General features: G+C 46.4%; 1 protein-coding gene across 5 annotated transcripts in view; it reads right to left on the bottom strand.

Moving 5' to 3' along the window:
- Window positions 1-332: 332 nt before the first annotated feature.
- agrn (agrin) overlaps window positions 333-24,961 on the bottom strand; it is a 194,681-nt gene continuing 170,052 nt past the window's right edge. For 3 of the 5 annotated variants that reach the window (XM_053849446.1, XM_053849444.1, XM_053849447.1), the window contains 14 exons: window positions 24,483-24,854; window positions 23,177-23,369; window positions 21,350-21,565; window positions 20,794-21,023; window positions 19,935-20,069; window positions 16,575-16,665; window positions 16,148-16,312; window positions 15,963-16,074; window positions 12,364-12,480; window positions 10,501-10,684; window positions 9,788-9,875; window positions 4,281-4,505; window positions 2,852-2,955; window positions 333-2,158 (listed from right to left, as the gene is read on the bottom strand). In XM_053849446.1, coding sequence (XP_053705421.1) covers window positions 1,998-2,158; window positions 2,852-2,955; window positions 4,281-4,505; window positions 9,788-9,875; window positions 10,501-10,684; window positions 12,364-12,480; window positions 15,963-16,074; window positions 16,148-16,312; window positions 16,575-16,665; window positions 19,935-20,069; window positions 20,794-21,023; window positions 21,350-21,565; window positions 23,177-23,369; window positions 24,483-24,854 — 2,393 coding nt within the window. In that variant the 3' untranslated portion in view covers window positions 333-1,997. Of the gene's footprint in view, window positions 2,159-2,851; window positions 2,956-4,280; window positions 4,506-5,547; window positions 5,581-8,302; window positions 8,327-9,787; window positions 9,876-10,500; window positions 10,685-12,363; window positions 12,481-15,962; window positions 16,075-16,147; window positions 16,313-16,574; window positions 16,666-19,934; window positions 20,070-20,793; window positions 21,024-21,349; window positions 21,566-23,176; window positions 23,370-24,482; window positions 24,855-24,961 lie in introns of all 5 variants that reach the window. The other 2 variants (XM_053849443.1, XM_053849445.1) reach the window with 1 other exon arrangement.

The following is a 24,961-nucleotide window of genomic DNA, read 5'->3' on the forward strand; positions in this document are numbered from 1 at the left end:
CATAAAGCCTTATATTCTCTACATGTTTAAAATGACTTATAACACATTTTTCATTATTCCCTCTATTTTTAGTACAAGATTTTTCTGTTTCTTTAGAACTGTTTTTTCATGTAAGCACAAGCGCATGAGTGCAGTACTCCGACAGTCCACAAGGCAACACCCAACTGTGTAACATCAACTATCTTCCGGATGTTTTTCAGACTGTGGGAGGAAAGCGGAGTGCCAAACTCAACAGAAAAGCATTCCGTTGCCTCAAGCTGGATTCGAACCAGCGACCTGCTGACTGTGAGTGACGGGAACAGAAAGAAGGCAGGCGTCTCACCAGCGCTGACTCGGTTTGTTTGACATTTTATTTTTGGTGGGAGGAACACAAGACAAAGGTCATAAAGTTAGTAATGCTGAGGTCATGCCACTTTAACTGGGTGCGCTGGCTCTTTTTTCAGGGGAGATTTGCAGACACTTTTGGAGGCCAGCGATGACGCGAGATCCACATGAGACATAAATAAGAAACAGTGAAAAAAAAAGCATTTTTTTTTTCGTAAAAAGCAGAGAATTATTACTAATATAATTGTTATTATTCTCATGTATTATTCATGTACATAACAGGGATGAGGCTTATACACTGGATATAAGGAAACATGGATGTGTCGCCTGCTTAGAGTCCAGGCGACTAGTTTTTAAGGCAAGTCATTGTTCCCATCAATCCACAGACTCCATTTTTCATTATTGATTGAGTCCGTGAACAGCACACACACACACACACACTCTCCTTTATTACTGTCGGGTGAGGTAAACTAAACAGAGCGAGTGCCACAGTTGTAAAAGAAACGTCCTGATCCGCACTCAGATGACACAAACAGGTGTACGAGTCAGACGTAGTTCCAGTGTATATCACTAAAGGAGGACAAAAAGAAACAGCTCCACAGATCACACCTTGTTGGCTGTACAAAAGGAAAAAAAAACTCAAGACATGATTTCGTCTCAGAATATTGCCATATCAAAACATCTTTGCGTCCGTCTCCCCCGTGGTTATGGCTTCAACATCAGCCGGAAAATAGAGTCTTTCAGGAATGCTGCTAAGTCAAATTTTTTTTTTTCAAAAAAATCCTTGAAGAGTTTGTTTTTTTTGTCGTCGCCGCCACCCTGTGTCTCTTCAGCGCCTCCTGTAGGCGGGGGCAGCGTTTGCCCTGATGCACCATTAAAGTCCTGCTTCCACTCCGAAACCAAAGGGAAGAAACAAACATGAAAAGAATCGATTCAACACCGCAGAAGTGCATGCATTTATAGTGGACGTCATCAATCTGCTGCTTGTAAAACTGAACGCACGACAGAACATGAAAAGCACAACTTCTCCAAACCCATCGCACATATTCACAGTCTCAGGTTTTATTTATATACTCTATATTTATAACATTTATTGATGATGCATGGTGACTAATGACGCGTGGTGGACACAGCGCTCCCTCCCTCTCTCGAGTGTTAGTGAGTCACATTTCAAAACTAAAGGATTCGAGCTGATATTTTGCGGGCGCTGTGAGATGACTGCTGATGAGTCGACTGTACTTGTTCACCATAGCAGCTTGACGGATATCTACAAGTCCCGTTAGAAGAATTCAGGAGATGCAGAGCTCCACGTCTGAAGCGGTCGTCCGGCTCTGGCGGGGGAATGTTCATTAATAATGGATGCGAGGCGCCTCGATTTGGGGGAATGTGGCAACAGGATGAGGCGACTCGGGAATGAGCACAAAAATGGGGGGTAAAAGAAGAAAACCTTTAAGGGGGGGGGCGATAAAAAAAAAGGTGGAACAGAAAAATCATATGAAACAAAACATTAGAAATTTCTTTCAATATAAAAAGCGATAAAACGTATATAAAAATAGAAAATAATTACAGCAGGAGACGTGGGCTGTATGCAGGGGAGGGAGGGGTGAGTGAAGGGTGGTGTTTTTTCTTTTCTTTTTTTTTTTTAAGATTCCGTTTCTCCCATTTGTCTCTGCTTAATTTGAAGCTGAACAGTGTAATATCTGGGGGCTGTTGAGAGCGTCCTCCACCAGGTGGAGCTCCACGCCGTCCACGACGACATCCTTGATGCAGCCCATGAATCCGGTGCTGTAGGCTTTCGGCAGTCGGCGGGTCACCGACAGCTCCTCCAGGCCACCTGAGGGGGGTAGAGAGAAGAGTTTAGTCGAGCCCCACTGAAGGCTCCTCCTCCTCCTCTCACCGCTGCACGCTCCCCCTCAAGATCGCAGCTCTCTTAATGATGTTGTTTGAGTAAAACTAATGTGAAGGTATCACGGGCTTCAAAGTGAGCAGCTCAGTCCCTTGAACTCCAGCTCATCTCCCCCTAAAAGAAGGAGCGGCGCTCATGGCGGGGTCTTCCTCCGTTTAGCCTTTGATGAGGTTTCTGTCCAGCCCGTCATTAGCGTCTCTTCCCATCATCCCAGCAGGAGACGACTCCATTCTCCCAGCTCCCTCTCATTGCTCTCCTCCTCACCGTCTGTCTGGTGGTTCGCCTCTCACATCCCTGTCGAGCTCCTCACACTCTGCCCCACTCTAATGGGATGCTCGGCGGCCAGCACGGGATCGACAGGGTGAATTTCATGCGTGTTACATGATGAGGAGGGTAAGAGGAGGAGTTCCAGCTGCATGTTTGTCAAACAGCATCACTCATAAACCTTACCTTACGCAAGAGGAGGGATGGGCAACCTCCAAGGCAAGAGAGTTCAAAGGTTGCTTTCATTCATTCTTTGACCCAGACTTTCATAAACCTGCATGGCTTTTTGAAAGCCGCCCCCAAGTGTCAGCTGAACAGGTGCGAACTATGCCGTAAAGTGAGGAGAGGCCGACGTACCCAACCAGAGAGCTCCGTCTGTGTCCAGCTGTGTGGCTGCCAAAGGCGATGACCCTGTAACCGGAGCCTCGTTGCCCACCTGAAGGGAGCCGTCTCTAAGTGCTCTAAAGAGGAGAGCAGAGAGAGACGTTATCCATCCTTCATGCATTACAGGTTGTGCTTCACACACACTCCAGCAGCACCTGTCTCACACCGAACAGATGCCGTGTGAGTCACTTTAGCAGAGCATTAGCAAGCGCCGAACACTTGTGACAATGAGGCTATTTTGACGCCTCTAATAGAGGAACACAGCGAGGGGGGGGCCGCGGTGTTTAAAGTCAAACAATGATCGGCGTCTAACTCGGCACATGCTGTGATTTACACCATCATCTACATCACATTATCAGGCCGGGCTCGTCTGAAATGGATGTTCTTGGATGAGTTCGGCTCGGCTTACACCAGGAAACCAATCTAATTATCCCCCCCGACTTCCATTCGCAGCCGCGGCGAAAGCAAACGCTCGGCCGCGATAAGGATGAAGGTGCTAAATGGGTCATTTTCAAAGTTCAGGCAGTTAATCTGTTTCTAATGAAGGAATCCATTAATGTGCCGCTACATGTTGGGAAGACCGGGAATTCTTATCAGCGCTCCCAAGTCAAACATTTGTCTAAAGTCCTCTCACAAAACCACGACTTTAGAAGTGTGTAAAAAGCAAAGGTTTATGAGGAGTTCTTTATTATCCAACAACATACCAAAAGGATCAAATTGAAGTTGAAGCTGGACACAAAAGGGTGGAGCTTTTCCTCCTTCGTCGTGGATGTTTTGGTCATGTTGTAGCATATTTTATTGTGAATAATGCAAGAAAAAGGTTGCAATTTCACTTCATAACACGTATGAAATACTTAGACTTTCTTTAGTGTCATTGCACAAAAACATATCACTATATTATGGCAACGGAATTTCAGTCTGAGGCCTCCGGTTTCCAGAAACAAAATGTAATGTCCAAAAATAAATAAATATGAGATAAATACTAGTCAGGAGTGAAGCAACGTTCAGCTGCCTGACAGTATATATGTGTCGACGGAATGGCGTCATTTCAACATACCAGAGCATGACTTTCCTGCATGAACACATCACGTGGCGTCTAAACATGATTAAATATGCGATTCATTCCGCACCGCAGGAGTTGATGTACGATGGATTTGCTTATTTCCATCGGGTTTAGAAAAGGCGTTTAATGTTGCCCAACATTCATCAGTGCATCCTCCTGGATGTGTGACACGAACGCACGACCAGGCATGAAAATAACCTTAATCTGGAACTAATCAGCATCATCTGGGATCACAGCGGAGCCGAGGATTTACACGCGCCAGATCCCACAGTTTTCCAGCGACACAAATAGAATATGGATTACATTTCCTCCCGAGCAACCTGTCGCCCGCCGTCTCACCTGCTGGCCTTGATGCGGATCCAGCGGTTGGTGTCGACACGCACGGATGAGCGCAGCACCACGGGCTTGGAGCCCAGGTCGTACGTCATCTGGACGCGTCCGTCCACGATGGCCAAGGCGATGTAGTCGGAGCGCTCCACGCCTTTGCCGCTCCACAGCACCAGTCCCTGGGTGGCCTCGGTGCGGATGCTCAGCTCAAACTTGTTGACCAACAGAGCCTTCTCGCTGGAACGTCAAACACAACCAAGTTAGTTCTTCTCCATCAAGAGTGAGCGTGAGAGCAGCTCTGCCAGTCGTCCGACTTGAGAAGCGCTCAACACAGGAACATCCATCCTGCATAGAGACGTGTTGATAATCTCTGTCCTTCGCACGTCCCACAGCAGGGGACGCGTCATGTCGGCCATTTGCAAATATGTACGACACAAGATGAGCACACGTGCTATCGATCAGCTTCCTCCGTCTTCGTCAGAGGAACACGCAGACAAGGACAAGACGAGGACACGGACGTCACAGAAGCGATGGAACATGGCTTTCAAAACACACAGCCACACAACTGAGCTGGAAACAAAGATTAGACAAGACAAATGACACAACAGAGGAGTCACGGCGGCTCAGGGAGTGTGACGAGAGAGCACAAGGAGCGTGACTACGTCTCCCTTTTTCTCTAAAAATGAGACAGAACAAAGAGATGGCAGGAGATATTTTATGTTGTGTTGACCTGAGGCAACATCCTTTTGACAGCTCGCTCCAGCAATATCCACAGTTCACCTCAGCAGAAGTAGAAAATGAATGTACATTTAATTTCCGTCTCATGACACATGCTGCGCAGCTCAGGTCGCTGAGGTAAACAAAAAAGTTATGATATCTGAGTATCATATTTTTTGAGGGGTGAGGGGATAAGAGCGTGAGGAACCTCTGCAGACAAACCCTCCGAGCTCAGAAGGAGCTGAGAACCTCCATCGTTTGGCATGAATTTAACTTCTAGGCTTCCAAAAGGGTGCGGTGTCGCTTTTCACCCCTAGGTGGCAGTGGTGTTCAGATGAAAGGGGAGGGCAGCCGGCGCAGACAGGATGCCGTTATCAGAATTCTGAACTTCAGAATTAATTGAGAGGCTCTTTGTGATTCACGTTAGTGACTTCAGCCGACTAATTACAACCGTGTTGCGTCCGAGGAGGAGGATGAAGCCCTTGAGAGGTCGGGGAGGGGTCTGTCTGGAGAGGAGGTGGGATGAGGAGGGAAGCGATCTGAAGGCTTTTGAGAAACTCACCTCTGGTCAGAAGGGTTCTCCAGAGACTCGGGACTTAACGGAGCAGGGCAGAAAGTCAACGCATGCAGTGTAAGCGCAGGAAGCAAGAAGGAAACAAAAGGGAGGGGAGGGAGGGAAGGCTGGTGTGAGTCCATGTGTCGACTCACAGAGGCCACTCTAAGACCTAAAGCAGCAGAAGCTTATCTGCTCCACTACCATATCGACCGTGGCAGCAGTCGATAACAAATGTTGTGTGATCAGAGGAAGTGTGCAACTTAAGCCCAAACACAGGACGGCTACAAAAACCAGAGGCTGCCTGGGGAGACGGGCGGATCGAGATGGATGAGCCCGGTGACAGACTGTCCGAGGAAGAGCGCTTGGGAAGCTTTCACTGATAACTGTCTTCAACCTTGCACTCTTGCCTAGCAAGTCTTCAGCTGACTGGTTTCACTGCGGCTTATTATTTTCCATCCAGACGCATCACCTAGCAACATCCACTGTGAACCCAGCTCAACCGGTCCTGGGTCAGCTTGAAGCTTGAAGACTCTGATCCATGCAACAGTGACAAGAAAGTGGCCTAAATCACACACTGAGAGAGAAATACATGGTGTGGGTGCCACATGAGGCCCGGAAGCATCCCTCGTATGGCCCTCTTGAGCATAAATTAGACATTTATATTGGAGAAAAATCTTGTCTTCTGTCATATTTTTAGCATGTTTAGTGTGTCAGGAAATAACCTTGTCATATTTTACTTAAATGGAAGTATCATGGCTGTTTTTAATGTGTTGTTTTTCCATACAATAGCGTCACTTGGACACAAACCCAACTTTAACCCCATTATTACATCCCATATTAAACATGCAATCTTAGACATTTTTTCCCCCTTTTTCTAAATAGAATAAAAACATTAAAACCTGAGAGGGCAGAAAGAATCCAGTATTCCATAACTGAAGAAGGTCTCTATCACCATAAGAGAAATATATGAATCAGACTATATGTTGAACTTCATTCTCTTGTCAAGCTGGGAATGGCTGTTTGGCCTCACGCAGCAAGTGGCTGAGCAAGAAGTGACCCAGTGCTGTTGCAAAACAAGCGAACAGTTGAACTACAAATCAAGCAAAACAATTCTGCGTAACTTCTCCCCCCGTTTAAAACTCTCTCTTCATGTGTGAAGCCCGTCTCGCGCTCGCCGGTGTTATTTAAGCGGCTGTCGTGTTAATAACCAGCAAGCGCTCAGTCAGTGTTGATCACCGCGCGCCTTTCTAACTCCCAGCGTGTGAGCCGATCCCAGCTGTCATTACAGGGGAGCTTTTCAGGGAGCGGGAATACTCCGGGGAGCGATCCACTGCTGCTGAGCATCCTGGTAATCTGCAAAAATCTGCTGCTCTTTCTGCCATTCTGGTAGCGTCGACTGAAGCGACAAAAGCTGACATCCTGAATGAAGCGTCAGCGGCGATGCTGCATGTCTCGGCTCACTCACAAGGGGTCAAAAAAACCTCATTAATAACTCCGGGATCATGTACTGGATGAGTTTTCCACTTCCTGACTTATGCTCTTAACCCAACTGAGCTGTAGCTTTGAACCCTTCCCAGCTACTAACTGAACTGTTCTCCAAATGGCGGGAGGGAGTAGTTCAGTTTGTTGACAAAATGAAACCTAAAACACAGATATATTCTCTGTCACGCTCCTCCTCTGTGCACTATACACTGGTTCTTTTGAGGTTTCTGCAGCAAGGTTTTTAATGGAGTTATCAGTTTCATTTCTGCAACACTCCCTACAAATGTGTTTTTTCCTGAGATCAAATCTGAGCCACGGTTCGTTGAACAGCGTCACGATTCCAACAGTTCTGTCAAAGACCATGATCCTCCTAAAAAAAGGCTCCAGTAAATAGCAACAGCAACATTAACCCAAGGTGAGCGCTTGACATTTTGGCCCGCCGCGCAGCGCTCAATCGTCTGTTAGAGAAATTAATTCCACTTCTTGTTGCTCATGCAGAATTGATTCCCCGGAGAGAAGCCAGGGTGCTCCTCTTTGGTTGACAATCATGGAGGCTTTTAGAAAATGTGACATCCATTAGACCTTTGACAGCCCGCCCCCCTGAGGACCGGTGGCCGCCCCCCCGCTAAGTTAGATTGATGCCCGCGGCGGCACTCCGCGGAGAGTCTGATGCACATAAGGGGACAAATCTGTGATGAACAAGTCGGTCCCTTTTTCATGGGCCAGTTCTGTAATTATTCACAATAACAGAGAAGGGACTCAGCAGGCCCGGCGTGCGGCCCGACCCTGGGCTCCATCCGCTTCCACTTACCCAGCTAATGAGCAGCAAGTTACGGCAACTATCGCCGCTTGGCTCTCAGAACCAGCAAATGTAGAAATAAATACAGCAGAGCGCGTCCTCCTCCTTGGTTCTCCTCATTAGGAGATAATGCCATTCAGAGGAGAAGCGCGTGGCAATTCATTTTGTTAAAGAAGGAGTAACAACCATGCATGAAATATTGCACATTCTTCATACAGCGATTCATCTTCTCCGGGACATGAGCACAAGACTCATCATGCATACATTCATGCTGTTCTTGGCTGCACTGTGGAAAAATCTGTGTGAGAAACATCGGATATTTCCAACTGAATCATGGAGATGGAGCATGAGTAAAACAAACACATTATAGATGTCCTCAGAATGAGCGAGGTCTTTTTGTTTAGGGGGTTAAGGATGGGCTCTGTTGTTGCTGTTAGTCAGGGTTTGACTGGACCTTTGCCAGTGGTGAGGTCTACTTACTCTGGGATCTCATTGGTCAGTTGGCTTTGGTGAGAAGGAAAGACAGCGAAGGACGTATGTGAGACAAGACTTGACGCAGACAGAACCAAAGACGGATTCAACAACACAGATGCACACAGAAAAGTTTCCCCGCTGTTTGGGTTCACAGAAAGTGTGAGCAAAAAAACAAAAGGAGAGTGCCGTATGCTTATGTCTTTCAGGTTCAGCGCGAAAACATTTTGGATTAAGCCAACCTGCAGGCTGCCTCGTGCCAACCCTCTGCATGAACGCGCACGGATAAAAACATTGGATCCCTAAAGGGACAGTTTTTTAATGTTTAAAACGACATCACGAGCCAAATTAATCCTCAGCTCTATTCTGAAACCTTTTTACTTCTATGTGGGCTGAGCTCTGACGTGAACTGGCTTCTACACTTTGCTGTCTGTGCAACAAAGTTTCCCATCAGATGTGTCAATATTTATCTTTTTAGAACATGGAAAGGGGAGGACACATTTGAGAAAGCGAACGAAAAAAATCCTGTTGCTGACTCACTTGGTGAAAAAAAAAGAAAGAAGATAAATATAATAAATATTTAAAAATGGAAGAAAAAAAACACTCTCAAAATAACTAATAAAAATAAACAAATGAATGTTCCCAACAAACAAACAACAGAAGTAAAGTCAATAAAACACTCACTGTTGTCATGTTCCCATACTGAATAGAAAGCAACATGAAAACTACCAAAGCGGAAAAATAGGTCCCTGAATAGATCGCTCTTCACAAAATCAATATCAATGTTTTGAGTATTTTGGAGTATTTGGACACTGATAACAAGATATTAATAACACCACTGTTACCAACTTTTGATCAGCAGCTAAGTGCAACTCTTTTTCTTTTTTCCTGGCGGTACAGTTTATCCCATGACAACAATAGTTTTCTTATTGAGCCCAACTGACTCCAGTTCAGAAGTCCTGGGACTAGACTCCATCTAAAGAGGGTGGTGATCCTGCACTACAGAATGGGACTTGGCTGATGGAGTTTTCTAGCGCTAACCACATGGAGGTAAATCGCGATGAGGTCAGTGCAACTCACACGCTTTTTTTATAAATGTATTTATTCATCAGTAACCTATGACTGGACTTTAAGGCTGGATCATCCTGGAGATGTTTCCTTCAGCCAGGGATCATAGTTCTGTATCGTGGTGTGCTTCACTGCTGTAGCGCTGCGAGATACAACTGTGTCTTCAGATCTGTTGGGTAATATTGCAGCGACTTACAAAGGAGCCAGCTGAGCACGCTCATGGCGAAGTAGATACATTTCTCTCATTAGTGACAAAAGCGTGACAGAAGAAAGGAAGAGGTGAACACACAGTTGTCCCCTGAAGTCATCTGTGAGCGCAGCCACATCATCATCACAGCGTCCCAGGGAAGGTTATTTGGCTAATAGCTGTTAGCAGGAGACGCCGGGGGAACGAAACGGTGACGCCTTCACTGTCCTGCTTCTTACCTCTTTGTAACAGCGTTGTGGTATTCGATGAACGTCCGCCCGTCAAAGGCGATGGCCTCCGTCTCCCCTGCAGACTTCTCGTGGATGGCTGAGGGAGCGAGGGGAGATGAGAATGAGATCATAGAAATCAATAAATCGGAAGGCTAGCGGAGAAGGGAAGAGCGGCTGTTCTGTTTTAATTTGGATAAAAGGGGCGAGCAAGGTTAACGGCTGCTGCCGCGGCACAGATCAGAGCCGGGTTGTGTATGTTTGGCGGGGTGACTTGCGGATGATGAAAGGCGCTTGCAACTCTCGAAAAGATCATTTCATGAATATTCCATTGACATGTTTCGTCATTTTCATAACTGCTGCTTTGGTGTGAAAACAATATATCAGCACTGTGGCAGAGAAGGACACATGAGGGTGGGGGTCGAGGGGGTGCTGTGGAGCTCAGTGCGCATTACAGAACAATACACAAACAAACAGCGCTGGATAAACATGAAGCAAGGCTTTTGAGAGTAGAGTGCAACAAGTACAAGCAGAAACTGGAGCCAACGGTTTGTCATTACAACAAAAGGTGACACTCAGCCATAAGTATGGGCCATTGACTAAATGATATCAGTTTAATTTTAACATGTCAGATGACGCTAAAGAGCCACACTGACTCCACCAAAGCAGAAGGCGAGACGCCCTACACCCGTATTTACCACATCAATTTGAGTGAAGGGACTCACCGTTCCCACAGTGTCCGCCGGAGAACCCACTCTGACAAATACACTCGTAAGTGTCCAGCATGGGGTTGCAGCGTCCGCCGTTGTGGCAGGGCTCCTGGGAACAGGGGTGACCTTGGAACATGGCCACGTCGCTGGAGCGCAGAGCGTTCTCCTCTCTGAGAATAGGAGTTCCCATCAGGGTGATCTGGGGAGAGAAGGTTTGAAAATCAATAGTGGCTCCAACTTAATGTTGTAAACATGTTCGAAAACACTTCCAGGACTGGCTTGTGGTCTCAGCTGCTGGACACACTCTTGACCTTTCACATGCCTCTGATTCCCCTCAAACTGGAGCACATCATGAAGCCAATCTTGCGCTCAATGAACCACAAATCCACACAAATGTGGCGCCAGCCCTGTCTATTCTTCAACCCTTCTGTGAAAGAAACTTCCAAACTGTATGCTGAAATTGACATGGCTTTGGGAGCATATAAAATGTTGCAGTTCTGATATTCTGTACGCTACTATCTTGAATTTATGTTCATTTATTTGCTTTACAATTTTTAGGAATCTGTTCGATCAAAAATTATTCGTCTTGTTTTGTTTCTGCTGTGCTTTTATTTGGTTATTTCTTGCGCTCCTGCGTTGTTTCCTTCTCTTTCTTCAGCTTCACAGCAGCGCAGCTGGATCCCAGACTCCATTGATTTCTACACCTGGGTTCCAGTCTGTGCTGCCAGATGGTTGCTTTGCATCCTCAAAGGTAAACTCCTTTGACTCTCGTCCTCCTGTTTATCTAAATTCTGTGCGTGCTTGATGTTTTCCTCATTCCTCCGTTTTGTGTTTCTTGCCTCTTGCTCTTAGTTTGCGTGTGAGTATTTTTGTTATTCCTCGTGTGTGTGAGAGTAGATCCACCACAGAGCGCTTTGTGTTATTTGGGCCTCTGAGCAACTGCCAAGTGCATTTTCCATTGTCCCCCTTAGTCAGGCTTAATCTTATTTGCCTCATTTCTGTTTCAGGTTTTTCCCCGCCCCTGCTCGTGTTCCTCACTCTTTTGGCGTTGACGCCCTTGGTTCATCGTTCCTGTTTATATTATTTATTGTCATCAATTGTTAAAACTACCCTCGCTCTCCCAAGTCATCTGTAAACCTGCACCAATTCAGCTACTGGGTTCGATCTCCTTGACAAGCCATGACAAACTCAATACAATTGTCTACAGGAAGAGTATTCTACCAACGGTTTCAAAATTCATTAGAGTGTTTATAAATATGATTACACATGATTTATGAGGTTTGACTTCTCAATGGGATCATCATCTGAATAAAAACCACAGCAGTGTCACCAGTGGACACGGGATGCGCCGTTCGCGCTGTAATCTCTCATGATCTCCATGTCTGCTGAGGGTGTAAACAAGACAGTTAAGCAGCGCATCAAACAGAGAATGCAAAGCAGCTTTCTCATAATTAACCAACTCCCCATGGGCCAAGTAAGACAAACGGCACATTTAACTTTTGATTTGCTCCAGACTGTCAAGGGAAAGTTTGCAGAGGAGAACTAATGACAAGTTTGAGCAAACAGAAACATCCGGCTTTTGTTCTGCCGGGTTATTTTTGGCTCTCTGAGAGGCGCTATTTTCCTTGGATATTGGAGGAGAAAAACTGGAGGACTGTCAGAGAGAGATCTGAGACAAGCAAAATGGAAGGACTTCAAAATGTGCACTCTATTATTAGCGCATGCTAATCCAAATGAGCAGAGCCACTGGCCGTCACAGTGCCGGCTCGTAATTTGGATTGGAGGGTGACAGCTGGACAGACCACTATCGAGGACTCATTAAAAAGTAAACATCACAGCATGTAAATGAGAGACACCATGACAGATAAGCTTAAATACCTTTTGGATAGTTCCCTTGAAGCCTTCGGTGAGGGCAGCTGCTCTTGCGAGCCGGCTGTAGTCCGGTGCTCCGCCCACAAAGAGAGACTCTTTCAGGTTAAGATCGACATGAAGGTTCTGACAAAGGAAGAAAGGAAGTGACTGAGATCAGGCGTACGTTTTACCTCGAAACATATTTAACATGCAGAACTTATGGCAGAAATCAACACCTGCTGTTCGAACGTCCAGCTACATTTGAGGTCATATCCAATGCTTCCAGAGAGTTTATCAAGCACACCTTCCACGGCCAATGTACCAGTGAAACGGCTTGTTTTTGTCTGCATCTATTCTATTTACTTACCACCAGTCTTATGAAGTCTCGCTCGCCGAGGGCGGATTTTTTATTGCCACTAACAATGAAAAACAAGCAGGAGGCACGTGCAGCTGAGAAACCAGTTGGTTGCTTCAGTTGAGTATGAAGAGTGAGAACAAACCATGGCTTCGACTGTGGCATTAAAAGATTTCACGCCGCAGACGCTCCCACCTTCCGACCGCATCAATATGCTCACACTTCATAACAACATAATTGATTAAGGCTGCCTGTGCGAGAGGTCAATAATCACCCAGACATAAAGAAGAAATGAGGCGGCGCCAGGACTCTGGCTTCAATTATGAAATAAAGAGACATTCATTGGCAGTGGACGGCGGTGAAATCTGACTCTATCCACAGAACCTTTGAGACAATTGTTTTGTACTTGCGAGGTGTTGCCGGATTATTTTACAGGCAAACGTGGGCCCACTTCAGAGGGAGGGAATTAACGGGCTTTTTTATGTAGGACAGTAATTGCCAGAGGCATAAAGTGGAGTTAATTGCTGGAAAAATGATGGAAGGGGCCAAATAAACAGGCAGCAATGAGAGGGAAAGCTGGCACCGGCTTTGTATTCAGGTTTTTGGAGTGCGAGGAGCAACGGGGCTTGACTGATGCCTTGGGATGTGTCGCTGCACCTCCAGCTAGGTCCAACAAAAACAAGGCGGGAAACCACACGGCACACGGAGCAGAGCTTTGTCACCGTCCACAGGGAAGATCCTCAGGCTCTCTGGAACCTCTGCCGATACTAATCCGGCCTGATCTGTGGATCCATGATCTTTCATAACCCAACCCTCTTGTTAGAAATTCATGCAACAGAAAGGGTTTTGTTCCGCACCTGCAGATGGGACAGCTGTTTCCATGAAGTGATTCGGATCGCGGAAGCTTGTTTGTGTTGTTACAGGCGATTGAGTGGGTGAAAGAGTGAGCGACTTTATGATATGAGGCATTACTGTTTGCGAAGGAACTGAGAGCAGATGACAGAAGAACGAGCGGTGTTGGCTTGACACCTCGCTGTCTTCCATGGTAGATTTCCTCCCCTGCGCTTGCCTCCGCTGTCTTCTCTTTCACTTCCAGCCGCACAGCACCGGCGTGATGTGCCCACCTACGCTCGACTAATGAAGACCTTCCTTTGTTGCTAAAAAACAATGGCCATCGCAAAGATGGCTGCCTCCTTTCCTCCCACCTTCACACCCTTTCCACCCCCACAGCAGATGGACCGAGGTGAAAGCCAAACCGTGTTCTTCGAGTGCGGCGCCACTTGTGTGCGCACAGGCTTATGAAATGGCTTTTCTTTTTTTAATAGGACTGACAGAGCCTAAGTTGCCTGTCACTCTGAATAAGCACCTTTTACTCAGTGCTGTTGTCGGGTGGCGATGAGTGAGAGTGGATCGAGGAGGTGAGCGGCTCAAATGAAATATGAACTAAGGTGTGACTGGGACTTGTCTCATTACCTTGCGTGATTTCTTATTTCCAGACAGCACATCGTAGAGAAAAGAAAAACAATAAGGAGGAAGAAAGTTATTAGGTGTGGACTAGGAGGCATCTGTGCTCGGGTAAGACATGCAGAGCTCGTGGACTGAGCCGAAGAAAATAATGATAGATCTAATAAAACACCTTGTCCGCATGCACAAGAGTGAGATCGCAAAAGCTGAACACTACACAGCAGTCACTGGTATGTATGTATGAATAATCGAATGGAATTCAATTCGCTGGCAAACACTGTGGTGAAGCCAGAGTTGGGAACAGCTTTTAGTCCCCTCCTCATCGCAAATGTTTTTAAGGACTTCAAGTTGTAATGTCCCACTTCATTTCTGATATCACAGATGATTTAAACTCACTTTTAATTTGCATTTACATTCACTTTACCCCACTACTTTAAATCAAGAATGAACTTGAGGAGCATATCAGTACTTCAAAACAATATTAGCGTTGAAAAGAGGCAAATTCATAAAACTAATATCAGCGTTTCAAAAGTGTGTTTCAGAAAACAGACTGCTATGCGATGCTATTATACTACAGTTGAGTGCTTACGCAAATAAACTAGCACATGATTTTATAATCATTTAAATGTTATTTTATGTTCATACCTTCGACTACAGATTTACACATGACATGCAGCTCCATGCAAGCATCCATCAATCCAGCCTCATTAAAATCAAAGCAGCAGTGAAGGACAGACAGCAAAACACACCTGGATTCAGACACGTAAGCGTGCACATAAAGGCCATGCACCAAGCAGAGAAGCAAAGAACAAAAACAGGAGCCTGAATAGTGAGTCGTGGTCCTTAACCAAACCTCATTTTCAAACTGCTCCCCCTTCTCACGACAAGTATTTTATTTATCCTCGCATGTTCCTTTGAAAGCTTGTGCAGCCATCTTTGATCACCCGCAGCATGTGGCATTATATATATCGCCATACTTGTTCATGTATGTGACTGCCTTTGATGTGATGAGAGTGTTCAGCATCTCCATGCTTGCTCTTAAAAAAAGGAGACGCGTCGCTGAGGGTGACGCTGCATGGCGTCTTTGCGTTGACTCCATCGCCAGGCAGCGGATCATCTTCCTAAAACCCCCACCTCTCCTCAGTGCTCCACTCCTTTAATAAGATTTGTGCCTGCGCTGCTGCTGTAAAGTACGGCCGAAGTAAAGGAGAAACCAGAGCAGAAGAGGATGGAGTGCAGAGTGCATGTTCATAATCACAAATTATTGCGTTTAATATAATTAGATGACTTATGGCACTATTGGAGCGCCTTTATTTAGAGGCCTGTACCTGCTTTATTGCTTTAGACATGAGGAGCTGAGGAGTTTCATTACGCTCTTCCTGGCTGCTGCTATCTCCTTCATCTGCCTCCAGCACTCCAGACAACCACCTCAAAGGCGGGGTGTGTAGCATTGACTTCATATCAACGGTTGGGGCTATTTTTGAGCGCAAGAGAAACTTCTATCTTCAGTTTCAAACAGAAAGATGAAAGGCAGACAGCTGGGATTATTAGGCTGGCGGAATTAAGACAGCGCGTCAAAATGGCTCTTCGCATGTGGAGCTATGACTTTGATGGGAGTCGTGGCGGGGTTCTGTTGCCAGTCAGCAAAGAATGGGAGGGGCGTTTGCTGGTTCAACTGTGCCTGAGGCAAGTTGAAGGATGAAGTGATGGGACGCACGAGTACAGTCCATTTGTCACAAGCGTTAGCGAACACAGCGGAAGCCCTGCATGCCCAAAGCCTGGAAACATGAATGAGTTTCTCTCTTACCGGTGCTTCTCCTCGGACTGGGTCCTTCTTGTTGACCTCGATCTCGCCTTTGCGGTTTGACCGTTCGAGGTTGACGGTGTTCCAGACATTGAGCTGGATCCTGTCCTTACTCCTGAATGACACACAGACAGGGTATTCACAGTAAGACGGGCTATTTCTGCAGTTATTACACTTCGGTTTCAAACCTGATAGTGGCAGGTCCTTTGCCCAAGTCGTAGCGGAACTCGAGGACGCCTTCGTTGAGTGACAAAGAGATGAAGTCGCCTTTGCCGTCAGACTTCTGGCCGTTGTAGAAGATCAGGCCGTTGGAGTCGTTGGCCATGAGGACCACAGTCATGCTGACCTTTTGGCTGCGGAGACAAACAAACCTGACTGAGGACAGACACGTTTGGAGGCTGAAAATATGGTGAAAGTAGTCTATAATCTGTGAGCTCAGCGGTGTTGTCTCGGCATCGCTCATTGTCAATCCCATTCAATTTTAAAGAAGGTCTCTTTGCCTCAGGCGGCGAACATGCTCAGCAGATGAAAACCTCGCGTTATCAGGACTCAGGGCCAAATATGTGAAGACATTTCCAGAGAAGTGCGAGAGATCAATGCCGACACATGACCTACCGCAGATCGTGTCCGTAGAGCTGCAGTCCCTTCAGCTCCAGGTAGGAGTCTCCGTTAAACTGGGGCATGTACGCTCCTCTCCTTTCTGTCACTGAAAACGCACACACCAGTCAGGATTTGTCTAGTTAAAATTCAAGTGTTGTGCATTTCCAACGGTGGTATTATTGAGAGAGATGGATTTTTCTTCCATAGCCTGGGGATAGAGAGATTCTGTTTGAGAACTTCCAAACAAAAATAACTAAAGAAGCCTTCATGTCAGACAGATAACATGTCGGCACATTCCGATAACAGTCAGAGCTCCAGCACCTTGACACAGGCTGAATGGTGCAGGATATGACTTTGACAGGCCTCTAAAGAGGCAAACATGGCTTGATGGCACTTAAATATTTATCAGCATGACATTAGAGCCACCCGCGGGTCTCTGTGTTCTTCTTCAAAACTGGCGCAATAGCGGCTCACACACAAAGAAACACAAATACCTATGTAGCCGGCAAGAAAGCTTTTATTCGTAATTGGCTGGGATTAGCTGAGTGGAGTCGGGATGAGGAGGCAGACGGCAAAGAGAAAGCTAATTAGCTTTTGTGCAGAGGAGTGCTAATGATGATGGCGTGCACCATGGAGGGGAGAGAGAAATAGTCTCGCACGGACAGCGGGGAATCGAGCTCCAAACTGAACTTTAAAAGAGAAAAAGATCTGTCTCTAACTGAGAAGTGAGGAGGGAGTTTTCTATTCTCCCTCATGTGAAACATAATCAATAAGTCACTAGAGGTCCTGCCGCCCGAATAAGTGGAGCGACCACGAGAAAGTTTTCATAGTAATCCTCAGCTCAAAGCCAATATTACGCCTTAGAAGCAGTGGGAGAACACGGTATGTTGTGGTCATTGATGTTCCCCTCTGAGCTAATGAGAGACATGGGGTGTAAAAAAAGGCTCTTTCAAAAAATGTTTTTAAACATGGCTTCAAACAACTCAACATTCCCCTCATAGCCACTACATCTCACATTCAGACGGCAAACAGTTCTGTTGCAGTGCGTTATGGGACAGGTGCATTCATATTTTGGCATTAATGTGGCCCACGTGCCATGGGTTTGACACCCCGTATTCGTGTCACTGCAGAGAGGAAGTGGATCCCTGGTGTTTGACGAAACCTTCTTTCATCACTGAATGATGAAAGCTGCTCCATTAATAAGTCGTAGAACAAATACATTGAGCGGCTGAGAAGGTTCCTGGTCGGCTGCTAGTTGAAGGACTGACATTGAGGAGCCATTTGCGGGTTTGTGAACGAGGGGAATTTTAAATTTGATTTTGAAAAGAGTGAAGCTCGAGGAGGATACCAGCGATGCAGGCGCTGCGCCTGTTTTATTAAGCACAAGGGCAACAGTTTGAAGTGGGAGTGGATTCATGAAGATGGTGCCGGGAAATTTTGGAGAGACATACACTGCTACTATTATCGCAACAACAAGCTACATTTATATTGGAGGAATAAACACCAGCAAAGCTCCAGGATACAAGTAATCCCTAACCAGAAAGGTACAGTGCCTCCTTAGTGGCTGTGGAGAGGACCATGTGTGTCGAAAACGACACTGAGGTGGACAGATTCTGCAGAGAGGTGACTATTTCACAGCACTTCTTGACAGGTTTTCTTGGTGAAACTGGACTGAGATGCTTCATCGGTGATGCGAAGGGTAATAATCTCGCTACTGAAGGTATCATCACTTTGGCGGCAACAGAAAGTGCAGGCCATAGATGGCCATGATGCTCCCCATTTTCCACATTCCAGTGGGTGACAGGTGTAGAAGATGATGCCTGTGATGGGTGAAGAAATGGCAGAGAGAAAGTTTTTGACAAGACAGGAGAGAATTGGATGAGGGAGACAGGAGGAATTGTTCATGCCTGTCGAGGTGGTCGATGGCTCTGCTGGTGAGGAGGAACTGTTGGAGGATAGTGAGTGGTGGGTGGCTAAAGCACAATCCTTGTGAAGTGTGAAGAAGACAAACGTGGATGGAGGGGAGCCTGGGCATCCACTGGAGACTCAGGGTCCAGCTTGTCTCCTGAGTAAGGATGCCTCACATCTAAAGCTTTTCTCCAACGTACTGCTTCCAATTGCCATGCTTTTGAGGCACAGATTATCTTCCTAACATTCGACAACTCCAGATTTACTCACAACTTGAAAAGAACTATAAACAGCTTCCCTTTTTTCACCAGTTTAAGCCTTCAATTTTACTTCACTTCCAAAAGCTTTTTAATGAGGTGCTGAGTGGAAGTCAGCACATTTGAACCTCCCCCTGCAGTGAGTGTTTCAAGGTCTGGACGTTTTCAAGTCCTGCTTGCCAAATTCGAATCATTTAAAGCCTCAGAATTGACCGCCAAGTGAAGTTCTCTTTCAGAATCAGACCAATCTGATACCAGAGCAGTGAATGCAGCTCAGCAAATCATGAACGCACAAACCTACATTGTGACCGTTCGACCTCCAGACGTCTGCTCCGAGGGCCGTCTCTTCTTTTGAACCCTCACAGGTTACTTCCGCCTGGCTGCTGTTTTATCTGTCAGCGCCTGACACCGGCAGACTGACGCACCCATTCATCACAGCAGGCAGCAAAGAGTGATGCGATTAGTCATCTCATTGATTCTTGGAGGCAAAACTGGCCTCGGGAACGTGTGGACGCACAACACCACCTTCTATCACCGTCTATTTATTTATTCTCATGCCTCTTCTTGGAAATGTCTCAATGTAAAAGTGACATCCTTTTACAGTTGGTCAGAGACGTTTTAAAGGAGAAGGAAGAAAAGTGCGACAAGTTTAAAACAGGCGGCAAACGCACTAATGATGCGCATCAAAAGCGGCCGAGGCCCGCGCTGGTTTTTCTCCCGGTTGTGTCCCGACACAGTCATGTGGCGCTAAGCGGGAGCGAACGTGTTTGAACACCCCACCTGTGGGCGGATAGACGGGACAGAGGGATCGGGAGAAAGCCTTTGTAGCTGTTTATTTGGCAAACAAGCGTGGCTGATCTGACACTGTCATGGCTCGAAGGGGCTAATCAGCTACCTTAGTTAGCTTACTTCCCTTCCTTCTCGCCGCGTTTGATCTTGTCGTGCAAACCTAGATGCGAGAAAGTGGTGGGGAAGCGACACAGATATTGAAGAGGGCGATGCTACGGTATGAATCAGCGCGTACAAATGAGGCAAATTGGACTGATGCTTCGGTAAAATACCTGAAGATCCAACTTGAATTGTTCCCCTCAGAGTGTTATCCAATTTCCCTCCTTTTGCTTTAACTCCAAAACAATGAGTTCAGACCTCACCGCTTTTTGTTTCTAACTCATCCACACTGCAACTGACTGTAAAATGAGCAAAGCCTTACCCTTTTCACAATGTATTCCTTCGCGTCCCATTGGACACTCGCACTTGTATCCTCCCTCTGGCAGGGCCTGGCACTGGGAGGACGGGTGGCATCTGTTGGGCTCACATGGGTCATGGACGTCAGCACATGTTGGACCTGCGAACACAGAACCAGACATGAGAGACGAAACAGCCCGCAGCAAATCTAATTTCATTATTTTGCAGTCATCATTGAAAAGCTGCTTTCAAAATCCATGAATCTAACTCCTTTTTCTAGGATCCTTTTTGCACAATGACATTCAGCATCCACATCGCTCTGCTATAATAACCAGCCACTTGTAAAGTGAGTGGTAAGCAGTCGGAAAGTCATTATCACCCCTCACTGCTCCATGCCTGGTTACACCAATGGTTCTTCCAAATGCTTGTTGATCTTTTCTTTCTGGAAGCAAAGAAACTTCTTACCATGGTTGACTTTAGAGATAGATATAAATGGTTCAAGGGCTGCAACTAAAGATTATTTTCATTGTCCACTCCTCTATTCGTCGATTTTTTTCGACGACTAATGGCGATTACCTTTGTTTGGACCCGTGTTGAATTTCTATTTACGTAGGTCTTGATTGGTCCTTGAGAAGAATTTAAAATCATCATCATTTTTATTTGTGTCTCATATAAAATATCTGATCAACATCCACATCAAAAGGTCTTATTTGAATAATAATAATCTAAAACTATGTGTTCAGTGGAGCTCCCGAATTCAGCCTGTGAATTACCCTCATTGAGTGAGAGGCATATTTGGGACTTGATCTTGATCTCAGCTGACAGACCAAAACCCAGGTTCCCTCCAAACCCAAGCAAAATTGAGGTGTGCGCAGCGAACCTACCCCAAAATCCTGTGGTGCACTTGCAGTGGAACATCTCCGCTTCTTTGACCTGGCATGTTGCTCCGTTCTTGCAAGGGTTGGGGAGACACGGGTTGTTGCCACACTCGCCAACACCACTGCCGTACAGGCTGTCGCCGCCGGCTTCCTGCAGGTTCAACAGTCGGTTGTTGATGTCCAGCAGGCGGACGCAGCCCACCAGGCCAGTGGACACCCCAGTCCTCTCCCTGACGCTGAAGACGGATGGAGAATTGTCATATCCGGATCAAACTGTCTCGGCACTTGCAAGTCAAGTTGGGCACCAGAATGTAATAATCTATATTTCCTGACACTTTCTGTGAAATAGCTTTCCAGCGATTTTGCTTAAAAGATGGTCGCCTGACCTCTTTGGTGGAGGTCATAAATAATACTTGCACTATCTTGTTGAGCTAAAACACAACTTAATTTTGAGGCAGAACAAAAGGTGAAAACATGTATGTCTTGCATCGACATTCCTCGCTGTAAACAGAAAACATCAGGGTCAAACACTGTGGGCATTAAAGTGTAAAAGACCACGTACTCTTGCGACATTTCTCCTGGCACTCCTCCGATGAACAGGTGGGTGTCCAGGTTGAGACCATCAGTGCCGCGGGGACTCTGGCCAGAGACGTGCTGCTCATTGTCCACGCTGAGGATGGCGTTGCGACGATTGCGAGTGACCACCAGCTGATGCCAGCGGCCCTGGTTGATCTCCACCTTGCTGACAGCTGTGCCGGTGCCCGAGCCCGTGTTAAATCTGAGGAGGAGGAGGAGCACAACACGGGATCATTCCAGACCAAACTAACTTTCCCCCAAAAGTTTGCCGTGAATATGTTGACTTCGAAGCGACAACAATCTATTTGCATATTCATGAGAGCAGGTTTCTCCTCGGTGTAATTGTTCTTCATCACATTTCGGAAACGTGAGCAGGCACTCACGGCTGGATCTCATCGACAAGCTTCATTAGAGAGCGCGCGATGATTCATCATCAGCAGAGGGAAACCATCGGATCATGTTTCAAGGTTTAAAAAGCATCAAAATATGAGCTGTTACTGGGCGATAAATGGATTTGTCTTCTCGTGCTGATGAGCGGAAGTCAATTCTGCGTATTTGGATTGACATCAATGGTCTTCATGACTGTGATACTGGACCTTCTCAGACATGCTTGTGTTCAGCTGGAGTTTCACACTTTGTGCTCAAGATAGAAAAGTGGACTTAACTTGTGAAATATGAACTCCAGCCTTGACTGACAGAAAATCTATCTGACTCCGATCGTGTCCACCTGTGATTAGGACCCAGGTGGAGTCACAGAGAAACGAAGCAAAAACTTGTTTTAGATGAAGACCTCACACACATACTGATACATTTCCAGCCATGATAATGATCAGCAGAAATTCTTCAAGCGAGCTTTAAAGCCTCCACATCAAAGCGCCGCTTGATTTCATTCGTTATCGTGGTCCGAAGTATCTGTTTCAGGCTTCTAAGAGACTTTTTGGAGCTCCTTAATAAGGAGTGAAGCGTTCCAGGATCTTAATTCTCCAGATGGCGACGTCACAGATCTGATAGACTTAGCAATGATCTGAGCAACACAGCCGACTGGATTGGTCAGCTTCACCCGAGGACGAGGAGTTAAAGGTTTTCTAAGATCACAGGACTCAAAAGACATTCCGAAGGCAGAGTGCAGATACAGGCCTGTGTGTGAAGGGAACAGCTTCTTCCCCTCGGCCGTCAGACTGTTGAATTCCTGAACAGCCTTGTTGTTATTTTATTTATTTTTATTTTTATTTTATTGTCAGCACTATATTCCAAAACACTTTCCTAGTTGGTGGGCTCCCCACTAACCATGGCAATACATAAAATTCTGATTCTGATTCTGATGAACAGCATCAAACTAAAGGCCCAGGAGCCAAATCTGGCCCCAAATATTAAGCGGTCAACAAAGCAAGTCGATGACAAATATTAGCTTGCAAGCTTTGTCCTCAGCTGCCTGCTAAGCGGCAATGATAAACATCAAGAATCCATCTGGAAAATTCCTAAAAACCGATGCCAGTAAAAGGGAATTTACTGGGAAGGTGGATGATGGTTTGTGCTTCAAGAGGAAAACAAGACTGGCTCCTGAGCTGTGTTTTGAAGGTAACCGCACAGACGACTGAGGCTAAACTCAGCCAGATCACTGATATAATGTTATTCAGCTGAAACTGCTTTGTGCTATGAAGGATGATGTAAACAGACAGTACTTTCAAATATCAGGTCCTGAGACAGGTGCGGCGAATATGAATAGCGATGGGAGCTGTGTAGGAGTTGCCATCTGATATGTCATTTATCATTTTTTTTTCATTTTGCAGGTCCAGATCACGACGGAGCTCACCTGAGCTCCACCCTGCCGTTGACCAGAGCCAGCGAAATGAAGTCCTTCTTTCCCTCCTGGCCGTTGTAGAGCAGGATTCCGTTCTTCTCCGACGCTCTGAACTCCATGGCGATGCGCACCGTGTGGTAGGCGCTCATGGTCTGGAAGGCCAAGTAGGACTGCCCCCCGAAAGACGGAGTGAAATACTTTATCACTGCGGAGGAATGAAGACAGACAGCGGACCATCCATTAGCGCGGCATTTACTCCATTATGCGATAATCGGTGTCTGATGTGTGTAATGAAGTGAAGCGGCCGTGCATGTTAATGACAAGACTCTGCTCTTTGTATGATTTTTTTCTACTGAAGGAGGGGAATGTGCTCTCCAGCCACAAGCACACAACCTTTTCGCCAACACAATAATTATGATCATCATCCATTTTCTCCTCAGTCTGTCCATTAGTCAGAGAACAATGGCAAGTGTTGAGGATCTCTCCATCCCGCTGGCTTGACTGATCTAATGGAGCCGGCGTGCAGATGGCAACTCGCTCGCCATCACACGCACGTGCTGATTCGAACCACCTTGTCTCCATCACAGCAATTACTGTCAGATTTGTCAAGACGCAGCCGTGGGAAAAACCTGTTAAAACTTCCGCACGGAAGAATTAAACATTACGGGAAAAAGATTTCTTCCATATTTCAGCGCCCTGTTTTCATCTTTGAATAACGTGATCGGTCTTGGAAGGGTTGCCCAAGAGAGGCATACGCTGACTCATTTGCCTCCGCACTGAATCAACCTGCTTTTTTCTTCTCACTGAAATGAGTGGGAGCCTTCATAAATATTGAATTTAAACTGCGGAAAAATGGACAACCTGGAGACACATTTTTGTGCCTGTTTAAGGCATATTCTTGCAAAGAAAAAAAAAAGTTAAATTAAACATTACACCTGGAAAAGTGTTCCACAGAATCATCAGAAAATCTTGAACACTGGCATTAAATTTGTAGTTTAAGCACAGAAAAAGGCAAATCTATTATCACATACTCAGCAGGGTCATGGGCATTATCTGTGCCAATATACCATTGGATTTAGATTCTGAGCCGAACATATGGTCATAAGCTTTGGGTAGTGATCGAAGGAAAGCGCTACCTTTGAGACACCGTGAGGAGCTTCAGGGAGAGGCTAAAAATAGAACTGCTGCTCCTCCACATTGAGAGATGCTGGACAAGCATCGGCAAAGTAGGAGTAACGCTACCATCTAGTCCTGGGTCTGAACCCGAGTCATTTTTTTACCTGTGCGACTTTGGTATTATAGGCCCAGGTTGACTCACCCTTCTCGCACACAGCGCCTCCTCGCCCCGCTGGACATTTGCAACTGAAGTCGGAGCCCTCTTCCTCACATGTTCCTCCGTGGAGACATGGGTGGGAGTCGCATGCCTTCTGAGGTTTCTTGTGGGTCTTGTCCCTGTGGGAGACGGTGGTGGAGGGAGGAAGGGCCGTGGTGGTCATGGGGGCAGCGGTGGTGGTCGGGGGCCGAGTGGTGACCGGCATGGACGTGGTGGTGCGTCTGCTGACGAAAGGCCGGCGGGTGGTTCCCGGAGGGCGGCGGGTGACGTAGGGAGCCGTGGCTGCAATCCTGGTGGTGGTGGGTGCGGCGGTGGTCACAGTCGCCGTGGTGGTGAAGAGCGGCACAGACGACAAGCCTGAGGAGGGGAATAAGGAATTAAGAGAGGGAGCTCAACATGATGATCCTGCATTTCTGGGATTTTACGATGAAGTCCATTCTCATTTCAATAATCCCCATGTTTTA

This window comes from Synchiropus splendidus, chromosome 18 (assembly GCF_027744825.2).
Source record: "Synchiropus splendidus isolate RoL2022-P1 chromosome 18, RoL_Sspl_1.0, whole genome shotgun sequence".
Lineage (NCBI taxonomy): Eukaryota > Metazoa > Chordata > Actinopteri > Syngnathiformes > Callionymidae > Synchiropus > Synchiropus splendidus.